The 12302-nt window shown below is 45.7% G+C and overlaps 1 protein-coding gene across 1 annotated transcript in view; it reads right to left on the bottom strand.

Moving 5' to 3' along the window:
* Positions 1 to 12302, bottom strand: part of LOC104572215 (mastermind-like protein 3) — a 156757-nt gene that overhangs the window by 27668 nt on the left and 116787 nt on the right. The window contains exon 2 of the mRNA XM_088526480.1: positions 2513 to 4003. Coding sequence (XP_088382606.1) covers positions 2513 to 4003 — 1491 coding nt within the window. The remainder of the gene's footprint in view (positions 1 to 2512; positions 4004 to 12302) is intronic.

Below are 12302 nucleotides of genomic sequence, written 5' to 3' on the forward strand. Positions count from 1 at the left end.
AGCCCTCGTTCAAGTTAACCTGATGGAAATATACGCTCAGTGCTAATCAAGAGATGCAGAATCTATAGCTTCCCCCCCCCAATGCCATTTGTTAAATCCTCATGATTATTTAACACACACATATTTTTACAGTTCTAGGCCAAAGACCAAAATTACAATGAGAGCAGAAAGTATAAACTCACAGATAGATATATTCACATTAAATTCAGAAATGTGTTTCAAACAGAGTGCAATCTCCTTATTTTCCATACATGCTCTGGCAACTCTGGCTGTCTGCATCTTGCAGTAAGTAGGAGAATCAGATAATCTGCAGCAGTCTGGATTTAACTCAAAAATATCAGCATATCTTTTTATCACCTTTGCAGAAACAATCCATTTCTAACCCAGCACATCTCGCTATAATAAGCTTTCCATTTTTCCACAGAAAAATGTTTTTCAGAGAAGCAGTAAAGAAAAAGAAAAAATACATTACAGTTAGAAACCTATTATTTCAGCTGTGCTTACCCAACAAAATCCCTTCTGTAAAGGTAAGGGGGTTCTATAGGGACTGAAGGGACCTTTCTGCTCCTACTCATGAGCAAGATATCCCTCATTCTCATTGGGTCATTAAACGTGAACGCCACACATTTTACAGCAAAATATGACCTTCCCTTATGTTTCTTCTCTACGAGATAAAGAAATGACTTAACATCTCATCTTGTTTTTTTGGAAGAACATCTATTTTTAAACAAATGCCTAGTTTTTCATATATTAAAAAAAGAGAACTGAGACTAGATTATATGAAATCTTGACTTCCTGTTCTCGCTGGAGAACTGAGGTGATATATTAACATGAATTTCTCAACTTTTGAAAGGGAGATGACATTAACTCTTTCACATAGTTCTTCCTCTCAACTGTTTGATGGGTCTTTGAGTTCAACAGGTTTAACAAAAACAAAGTAAAGAAACTATAAAGCATTACACAGACTGACCAAACACTCCCTGCCTCTCAGCTAAAACTTGACACATCTATAGCTTAGATTACAGTCTGAATTTTAGTTCATTACCACAGTACTGGTCCAGGAAAGCCTTCATTAAAAAAATAAACAAACAAATTTATAGATAAGGAGTTAGACCTGCTATTTCTAATGCAACCGGCAAGCATAACTAGAACATAAATACAAATCTTTGAGCTGTCACCACGCGTCCTGAACTGAAAACATGAGGCAGATGAACATTTCTTTTTATTTGCAATTCACTTTGAATAACATGTGAAGGGCTCTGACCTGGTAAAGCTCCTGCTCCTCCTATTGGTAGATGCCAAAACTCCATGGGCTGAAAAAATGTCAAATTCTGTAGTATTTGTAGATGCACTACAGTGTGAGCCACAGTTAAATCCCGCTCAGGTGTGGCAACAGTCAATTTAGTAAAGGGCTATTACGCTAAAACTATCAAGCAGCAAGTCTATTAGTGTACTATAACATCAATTCCTGACATGTTTTGGTTGCATATTACTTCTGTGAAGGTATCCTCCTCCTTGTAAATCCATTACTACCATTATTTTTTTTTCTAAAAGCTTCAAAACCACATCCAGAAAAGTCATTCTTGAGCTGCTCCATTACATCGGTATGCAGATCTTACAGGGGGTGATCAACTAAAAGGAATATGCAGCTGGCCTAAGAAGTCAGTGATGGGGTTGTTCAGCATTACTATAACCATTATTCAAGTCAGCTAATAATTGATTCCAAAATATTCCCCAAATTGGCAGCACATGTGCTAGAAATGAGCATGGAATACAAGTCAGACAGTAATGTCAAGTCACTCAAGCCAACAAGGCTTTAGTCTCCTGCTGAAAGTAAATCAAAAGATTCCATAGATTCACCACATTAAAATACCTGAAGTTGCTAAAGACTGCTTAAAAGTCCTGGAATAAATCTTTCCATTTCAGGCCTGGTTTGAGCACCACTAAAAATATTTAATTGAGTTACTACTTCTAGTGGGAAGCAAAGGCACTCAGCACTCAAAATGCCCTTCCTTTGATCTCTGAGCCAAAATGCCAAATACTCAGTTTAAAGCTGGCTGGATCCCCATCCTAGGAAGGAGATGACAACCACTCAGGCTTTCTGGTTACAATGCTAGCTGTGCTGGGGAAGATGAGCCATACGATGGTTTGGGATCCAAGAGCATCAAGCACATTACAAAAAAGGAAACAAACTCTCAGAGGGGAAGTGACTTCAAAAGCCAAACTTCCCAGAGTAGCCTTAAGCACTCATCAACAAAAACACAGGAAAGAGTGCTAGTTGAGAAAAACAATCATTTAACAACACAATGCTACAACAGTTCAGTCATTTTATGAAATGACTAAGCACCAATATCATACAAGAAGTCCAAGAAACATCTGTAATGACATCCCACACTTCCCATAGAGCTAAGCAGGAGCCCATACGAGTGGTTGAACCTTAGCCCCTCTTGGGTTGCGCACAGTCAACATGAACACGTTTTCACTTGACAAGAACCATTTTACTCGTGCTTACCTGACCAAGGGAAGGAAGTGTTGCATATGCCATGGGCTGGTTCATCATGCCTTTCTGCTTCATGATGAGCAAGCGTTTCTGTTCCTCGCTCAGGTGCGCCATCTGAGCTTGCATCTGCGGCTGCTGGGCCTGCTGCTGCTGGATGTATGGCATCATGGCATTCTTGCTGGGATTGGCCATTGGCGGCGTTATCCTCTGACTCAGCTCAGCATTGAAGTGGGTCAGAGGTTTAGTGTTGCCATAAGAGAGCATACTGGGCTGTTTGCTTAAAGAGTTTGTGCCCAAGTTATTTGGCTGCTGATTGATCATATTCATGTGATTTTGAGGGAGGTAGTTATTAATTGTGGTCTTCTGTGGATTGTTTGCCATAGGAGGCACTATTGGATTTTGGTTGTTAAAGGCTTGGGGATACATCATTGGGCTATTTGGTTTGTCTGCACTGAAGGGTCCTCCATACGGACTAGATGGAGGGCCCACAGGTGACCAGCTTGAGGCTTGATTTGGGTGCTGCTGCTGCTGCTTCTGCTGCATTAGCTTAGCTCTCTGCTGCTGCTGTGCTGCCATTTGCTTGAGCTGTTCAGCTGGAGACAAGTCAGCACTGGGTATATTCACAGGCCCGGGCCCTGATCCTGCCACTGTCACTGCTGCTGGATTCAGGAGATAGCCATTTCCAGATCGTGACTGAGTTTGCCCTGGAGTATGGGCCTGGTTGGGAGTTTGAGGTGACTGAACAACACAGTTTGCTGGTGAGCCAGCAGGAATTGGGGCTGCTGGAGCACTGGATGCAGAAGTTGCGCTAGAGGCCGTGGAGACGTTTGAAAATGGAGGACCGGAAGAAGAAGGCCTCACCTGGGGGGACCCTAATGGAACATGAGCAAATGGAGAATGAGATGGATCGCTTTTAACGCTCGCGCTCTCCTGGGCCTCCGTGGCAGGCCGGGGAAATTCCGACTCCTTCTTCTCTTCAAAGTCTTCATTGAACAAATCTTGTATATCATCTTCTGGAACAGTGTTTGCTAGTTCATCTATTAGCTCCTGCCACTCTTGATCATTCAGATTAATGTCCGAGAAGAGCTTATTCTGATTTGAAAGAGATGTTTCAGAAGTGTCTATGCAGGTAGGGTCGTCCAAAGGCTCTTGCTTTAGTTCCTTGTTCTGCAGGATGTTAAAACTATCATCTAGTTCGCTGCAACCATTAACAGGGAGCTTTATCTCCGAAAGTCCACCGTTTTTACCCAAGTCTTCTAGCCCACTACTGAGAGTTCTGCTGTTCTGCAGGGGTAGGGAAGCTTTCATGTCAAGCTGGTGAAGAGGAGAAACAGCAGGCAAAGGCAGGTTATTAGGCAAGCTGTTGATTGCCTCGATGCCTGGTACATCCTTCCGTACCCGCTTGCTGGTTGGGGAAAAGCTGCCATCGCAAACACCATTCTGCTGTTCTCCGTTGAGAGGGGAACGTGCACCTTCCAACTTCCTTTTCACTGTCTCTTGAAGCTGAAATCAAAACCAGGGGGAAAAATTAACCAATTGCACAGACAAAAACAAACAAACAAACTATAAACAGACAAACAGAAATCCAAACCAGAAAACTGCTCACAAACTCTGAGACAGGTATTTCCCACCATGCCTAGTAGTGACAGTAGGTTTTGAAAGACTCTGATTTGGAGTTTTCCTTGATGTCATTCCTACATGTTCAATCAATTTGAAAAGACTATCAAAAAATAAAGCAACTGCCCTTGAGTAGGAGGGTGCGGGCCCACTGCTGCAGAGCTGACAAATGTGTCTGGGCTCTCCAAAATATTCAGATTTTCTGGAACAAACAGAATATTTAAGCTTTGTGGTACCTAACATGTAGGTAAGAATTTTGTTTTCACGATATGCTAGGCAATGTCTTCTGAAAGCTTGACTCCTTTAAAGAGTCTTGAATTAGACATTCAGGGGTTTTTTATTATTTTTATAGAAGTTTCTTGAAAAACACCTGCAAAACAACTAATTGACTACTTGTATTGAAACCTATGTGCTGCTGACACTTTTTTTTTGAGAAAATTCATTAATATAGTTTCCTTTCATTATCTCTCTGTTCTTAAGCTGCAAAACATACTGAGAATCAGCTTTAACTGAGGGAAAAAAATATATCCACCATAAAAAATAGAAGGCACCTTACACAATGTCAACTAAATCAAAGTACAATAAAACCCCAAAACAAAACAACAACCACCACCACTACCACCCACCTTTTGTGCTAGGATCTACCATTAAAGATGAACAGACACAATAGGAAGACAAGGCCAGGAGAACAACAAAATTAGGTATAACAACTTTATAAAAATAATGCATTAACATGAGCTTTAATTTGGGCTAAAATATGTACAGTAAATTCAGGCTAAAATATGTACTGTAAAGCAATAAAACAATCTACGAGTCCTCTCCTACCACACCAAGTGCTAAGCCCTCTGCTTATGTACCAAGCTAAAAAAAGTAACTCTCTTTGGCTAAGGTAAAAAAACAATAGTGGGGAGGGGAGGAAGCGAAGAGGTCATAACTCTAGTGAACTTGCTCAGGACACACTTGCATCCTTGATATTAGAACAATAGAAGACTAAATAGTGAAAGATTTTATCAATTTGTGAGGTATTTTTGCTGGTATGAAAATCCCAGACACTCAGCTCCCACCCATTCCCTAACTCAGAGGTCTTCAACCTTCTTTCTCTTCCCACAGTCCCAATCTCGCTTGTTTCTCCCATCCCAGAGGGCGCGCTCCCCTTTTATCCCAACTGTAAAGTGGGCAAGCGACTCCAGATCCCGTCCCCGCTGTGGCAGAGGCAGGTCTGAGGAGGCTGTCCGCTGCCCTCGCCTTCAGCTTGGCTATGCCCATGCCACGTGGGCATGGGCTATCACTACTGCCCCGGCCGAACACGCGTGGGATACAAGCTAGGCACAAGCCACGTGCGGGTCCTCTGCATGTGACCATCCCCTGGTCACATCACAGAGACGTGACCTTTTTAACGAAACAGAAAGGCAAGGCTACAAGTCCCCAAGCAGAACATCAACTGCTCCATTTGTATGGGAGCAAAAGAGCCTTTTCGCATGGGAAAGCGACCAGCGCATTGCTAGGAGGTATCGGCGAGGCCCTCTTAGCTTGCATGCTGGACAGCTTGCTGCCTCTTACCCACTGCACAAAGCCAGCACATGCCAAGCGTCCCACGGGCTGACATTCCTCCTCTGCTGGACTTCTGCCACGCCACTCGTGCCAGCAGCGCCCTGCTGCTTAGCCAGCGCTTCTCCTTCCCTGCGAGAGGCCTGCACAGCCGAGCGGCTGGCAAGGGGGCTGCACAGGGCCGAGCCCGTGGCCTCCCCCTGGCTCGTGGGAGCAGGGAACACCTGGCCCTCAGTCTGCACGGGGAAGCGCCTCTGCTTGCAGCACGCACCGAGACGGGGCAGCAGGGCTGCGAGCATGGCCTGGTGCGCGTCCCCAGCGTGGGGCTCCCGGGCCTCTCCCCGCACCCAACGGCGGCTCTCACCCCCTCCGCTTCCCTTGCCTAAAAACCTGCACTATGTTGAGCACCGCTCCGCGCCACTGAGTAACCAGCGCCACGGGCAGGACTCCACTGCAGAGCTGCAGACCTCACCTGGCCCAGCTCTATGTAGCCCTCACTCCCACCACGGGCCAAGCAGGGTCCAAGAGCGGTGCGAGGCTGCTCTGCTCAACGGACCCACAAAAACAGGGTTCAAAGAAATACCCTCAAGCCTAAACACTGAGCTAAGGCACAAACGGTCCTACCAAAAGACCCACTGACAGAAACGCTTCTACTCACAAAGGAAAGTTCATGTGAGAAAGGACAGACCTGAATGTGTCCTAATTTGCCCTTTGCTAGCCAGTGATTAGTAAGACCGACGATCTCCTGCAATGCAGGAGAGATTTGACTCCGTACATTTAACAACAGGCTGAAGGTATCTCTTATAAGATGCTGGAAAGAGCAATAGATTTTCAGGTCTTACCTCATTTACTAATTTGTCCTCAATCCACCACCTTTGTCATAACAGGAACATCTGCCCACCCAGCAAATTATAACAATCCATTGTCAAATAGGCAGCCCTACAAATACCAACTCCTAAAGATCTCCTCATGTTCTGAAACTTGGATGTCCCCCTATACAAATATACAGTGGAAGTAAAAGCAGGCCCAGTACATAAATATTAACAACTGTGTTTATTTTGTATTACAACAAAAAGCAGCTTTTTAAAATGGAAACAATTTTCCATTAAATATCAAATGTACAAAAATCTAGCTTTGTTGCAAAAGAATAGGCTTCATTTTGTTTTCAAAGTTTGTAGCTCCGCATTATTTTCCTACAGAGGTTTTAGGATTTGGGGGGTTAGCAGGCACTAGAAAATCTAATCTTTTTTTTCCTCTCCCTTTGTTTGCTCTTTGAACAATTCTAAGGTAGTCAGAAACATAACATGAAAGGTTTATTTGAAGGGAACATGCTGGATACAAACCTCGGAGGTGGGGAAGCATCTCAGCTTGAGCACCTCAGAGGCTTTGGGGGCCATAACAATAGGTGCCTCTCTGCTTTTTTGGGTATAGCACAGAAATACTCTTATCAAATTATTTCAGTGCTAATGTTCATTTTCATATGCTGATTGCATTCCTGATCACCATGTCAACTAGTAGATGGCTCAGATATCAGGCATTGACCATATCCTGGGCAAACACTTTACGGCATCCGGATTCCACAGTGTTTTGGACTAAAATCCCACCACATACCCCTCCCCCTGTAAAAACAAAGCCTGGAGTTAAGATAGTCTCTTGTAACATGTCTCCCATCTCCTCGAGAGAAGTAATATACAGTGTGCTCATGTGATTTACAGCATGCATCAAGCATATACTACATTAGCAGCAGCTTAGAGATATGCATCTAGGAGCGGAAGACTCTTGGTGCATAAAATAAAACAAACAAGCAAAAAATTAAATTAACTCTTGCCAGGCTGACACAAGACTTCAGCCACATCCACATGCAATGTTGGGCTCATGGAAGCTCACTTCACAGAAGGTTTCTACAGCCAAGCAGAAGACAGAGTGAAGCAGGACTCGCTGTGATTTATATGCCTTTAGAGAAACTCTTGTCTGCAGAGCAAAAAAAGGTCAAACTTTAGGAGGCTGACTTTTTAAAAGACTCTTGATGGGGGGCAGGGGCCGTGCACGCAAACACACACCACACGTGGACCCTAAAGCTGTCCTGAAATTTCTGGCAGAGCTGTTTGGACATGCCACACCATACCCGACACATAAACAACAGAGCATCGGGGCTGTCGGCAGAGCTTTCATCTGCTGGGAGAAGCTGCTTCGCTTCATCCCACCAGCAGCAATTCATTTTTCAAAAGAAATTAGACCAAGGTGCTGTTGTTATAGCAACAGTCAGAGCCACTTGCACAGCCCCATCCCCCAGCTGCAGCCCGCCTTCAGTGGGCAGCTATTTCAATTATGGATAGGGAGTGACCAGGCCTGATGCCACTTGCTCCTTTTATTGCTCTAAAAAAAATTAATAAGGCAGCATCACAGACACTGAATTATCTTTCTGCTGGGAGAAGTTGAGGACAATTCATGGTGTTCAGCACAGTTCCCCTCTGCTGGACGGGTGGGTGATCTGTGAACTCGGTCGAGGAAGTTCTGCCTGATTTTACAGGCGTTTTCATCTACCAGCTACCTAACGGACCTGTTGCCACCAACTTGCTCTCTCATTACCACGCTCCAGCCCTTCCACTTTGTGCGCTGCAAGGCAGCCAGGACAGTGCTGGAGGGCTCCTCTCCATGCCCCCTGGGGCAGCTCTGCTCCCTACCTGCCCTCTGGATCCTTGGGAAAGCCGGGAGCCAATCCCCCCACCCACAGCCCCAGGGAAGGCACAGAGTGATGGGCAGAAGATTCTCCTCCCAGCGCCTCTGCAACTCAGTCTGTTAGAAAGCAACACCGATCGTTTCCAGTCCTCGTGCTGTATCCTGGCCCAGCGGCTGCCACTGTCCACGCAGGCCTGAGCTCTCCTGCACAGCAAGGATCAAGCCCTGGTCATGATCCCAGGCTTGGCCCTCCTGGCATGACTTCTACTTTCCTCCAGTCCACTTCTCCTAGCTCTTCCTGTAGCTCTTCCTGAACTTGCTCTTCTACCATTTCCTCTTTTCTCCTTGAAGTTCTCCAGACAAAGCCTCATTTCTCCCTGCAGCAGACCGCAAAACCAGCTCTCCGGGGTGCTCGCCATGAGCTCTGCCACCGCTGAACAGGCACCTGCCAGCTCACAGAGTGATGCTTGCTGCAGCCCAGTGGTTTTGGATCACTGCAGCTCACCCTCAGCACACCCTGTGCTCTTGCCGCAAGGCTGGCCTGCCCGGCTGCTTTGCCTGGCACAGTGTTGCTAACACACTGGGAACCCGCCTCGTGAAATCTGTCTGGAGCTGCTGAAGTCTCCACCTGCCAGCCTAGGCAGGGACCTGCTCATGACTGCAATCCCTGGTCAGTGAGGGAGGTCAAACCTCCCTGCCGTGATCCATCCTGTGAGGGCTGCGGCGTTCCTGTCAACAGGGCTTTTGGCAAAGGGTCATCAGAAGAGCAAACTGAATCCTCTTAACGCTGCAAAGTGAAACATGCTCAGGGCACCAGCTAGACCTGCACTGGCCACAGTGAGGCTAGAGAGCCCCTAGCTCACAAGGCATACAGCTAGTGAAGGAATACATACAAAATATACAAATAAATGCCAACTACACTGCTCAAACTGTGTATTTATAGAACAGACCAAGATAAAGTATGATAATTCTGTCAGGTATATTTTACCTCCGTCCTATTTTGCCTTTAAAACATTCTCATTTCATAATTTGCTCTTTTTCTCTCCCCCTCTACACAATTCCAACTTAAAGGTGAGTGCAAACACATTAAGTACCACGCTCCTGAGGAGGCTTGGAAAGCACAGCGTCCCTGGGGAAGCTACTGAGTAAAACACAGGCAACAGACGCAATTAATTTGTGCTCTGAAGTCCTGTTAAACCTGCCAATAATTTTGTGTTGAGAAAATTATTTCATGGATGAAATGTTGTCAAACAGCCTTCCTGCTTACACGTGTGATCTACGCGGCTTCTTCCTCTTTTAGGTTCATCCAGTTTAATCCTATTTTAGCCCCGACGGGTCAGCCCTGGCAGGGCAGCAGCCTCGTGGCTTACGGAGCGCCTGCATTCCTGGCTGTGCGAAAGCCGTGTTGAAGGCGCTAAAGGCAGAGAGCTAAACCACTCACAGCTGGCAGTGCCCGCTGCTGCGCTCTCCCCGCGGCGGCCCTCGCCGGCCGCAGGGGCTGCGTTTTCAAAGCGTGTTACGAGGATTTAGTCAGGCTGCCTCTAATTGACTTGTCTGGGAGTTGTGCTGATAAATCCTCACCCTCTGAAAACATACCCTAATCTGCTTTGCATCTGGCCAGAAGAGAAACTAACAACAAAAAGCAGACGCTGCACGTTATTAAAACTGTATCTCCTGAACAACTCCGGCACACCAGAGGACAAAGGAAACGCAGGAACTTCCCGTGTTTTAAACTCAGGAGCAGCAAAACAACATTGACTGTGCTTGTATCTGCAGCATAGCTACTCAGTCACTGCTCTGGATTTCCTTAAGCTGCATGTGAGCCCAGAAAGTCTCCTGAGGAAAAATCCTGCCCTCATTCACCCTTGGATGAGCAGGAGTGGTGGCAGGGCAGTGCCGTGCACTGGGGCCACCCTGCCCGCAAGCGAGGGAACACGCCAGCCGGGGAGCTCCGTGCTGGGCCGAGGAGCAGCGCTCCCTGACCCGGCCTCTGCCTCCCGGCGGGGCTGGCTCCTCACCACTGAGTCTGAGCCCCGCAGGACACACAGACTAAAATCTTGTCAGGCTGCTACAAGGCAAGAGCCTTTGTTGCGTTTAGAGAAAGCAATTTGTTTTCCAGTTGCAAAGCTTTTCCGGTTGCAAAATACTGCTATGATGCATAAATACATATATGTATACAAAATTAATAATGTTGTAAGACATAATAACACTCAAGAATATTCTCAGAGACGCTCCAGAGAAGGAAGAGGCAGAGGAAGGTGGAGGCAAATGTACCAGCACTTCTCTGACCGCACTGCTGGTTTCTGGGCACTCCAAGCTCTCCATCCAGGCAGTTCTAGGGAAGCCCGGCCAGCACGTGCTCTCTAGAGCACTAACAGCAAGCTGCCACAAGGCCCAATTCGGAGCTGGCCTCGCTCCACTCGCTGGCGTGCTGACTCCCAACACACACTGCTTCGGGTCCACGTGCTGACTTGTTCCTTATGCGTACGGAGTAGCATTAGGGGTGGCCTCTCCCATCTCCTCAAAACAACAAGTAACCCAAGCAATTCTCCACACAGCTAAGGTCTAGCTCACGTTTTTGGAAACAGAGGGTTTGATATAACCAGAAAAGGATGGGGTTGAATGCCAAACAGTATTATACGCTATACCTGTCCAGGATCACACATTTTATTTATGTTCTTGGGGACAGCATCACCATAAAATAAACTTCCATTTGAAAATAATTAAGATCAAAATTAACACATTTTCACATCATCAAAAAATTCTGCATTAATGAAAGGACAAGTTATGCTTCTGTGGTGCAAAAAAAAGTGAGGAGTGTACTCCAGACCAGCCTGCTTCCTCTTCCTAGCTCTCCCCTGCGCCTCACCTGCGCAGTTTGTCTGAGAATAGAGGAGCCTGGAAGATTTATTTGCAAGCACAAATAGTCTGGACTATCTAAGTACAGGCTAAACAAGTTAAAAGTGCAGTAGGTGTTACGAAGGAGACCTAAGCATTGACAAAAGAGAAAAATATTCTTCTGTGTACTAATGAAGTTGCACTCCAATTTTTCAAAGTCCTTATTCTCATTATGCTGCAGAACCATATGCTTTGGGGAAAGGAAAGAAAAAAAAAAAAGAAAGAAAAAAAAGACTGGATAGATGACTCTGAAAGTAAAAGTGTGCTAGGGCATGGGCCATGGAAAAAAAATGAATGAAAATTCTGAAATTGGAAAGGTATCTAGAAACATCCATGTGAATCAAGCTTTTCTTGACATCCAAATTGTTTTCTAATCACTACAATAAACTTGATTCACCTCTAGCAAAGCAAAGTAAAGCTAAAACTGCTCGTTTGCCTTGCCTTTCCCTTTCTACATGAAAGTTTGTACACAGCTGCAGTTTTATAAGACTTCCTCACAAAACCTGTGTGAGGTTTTTGTGAGAAAGCCCAAACGTGAAAGGTACTGAAGCCATCAGCTCCCATTAAGTTCACTGGGAGCTGGGGGCCCTTGCTATCTGATAAGATAAGCTGCTATGTACCAAAATTTCTTTAGAGTTGAACAAAGTTGAGGTCTGATGAAACAACTTTGTACTTTATATTCCTTTTTGCTTTGCAGTACAAGTTATAGTCAGCCTTGCAGAAAAGATTGCAGAATCCTTGAAGATCTCTGAAGATTAAAGGAGTCAAAGGATTGCACAGGATGCCCTAGACATGGGCTGGATTATTCTGAGCACAGTTTGAGCACTGTTTGCCATGGGCCAGACATGGGTCCGACAGCAGTTTTGCCCTAATTAGGGGCAAACAGACCATACAAATGTTGTTGCCTCGGCATCTTCACGTCAGACTGACTGTGGGTCCCCCAAAGGTATACAATGACGGCTAATGGAAGAGCACTTATCACAGTCACTAGCTCCCAAGGCCAGACCTGCTGTTTGGAGCCAACTGCAAGAGCATCATTTAAGTCTATTGAAGAAGCATA

The sequence above is a fragment of the Tinamus guttatus genome, unplaced genomic scaffold (genome assembly GCF_059628265.1).
Source record: "Tinamus guttatus ecotype Peru unplaced genomic scaffold, ASM5962826v1 Tinamus_guttatus_pri_ptg000247l, whole genome shotgun sequence".
NCBI lineage: Eukaryota > Metazoa > Chordata > Aves > Tinamiformes > Tinamidae > Tinamus > Tinamus guttatus.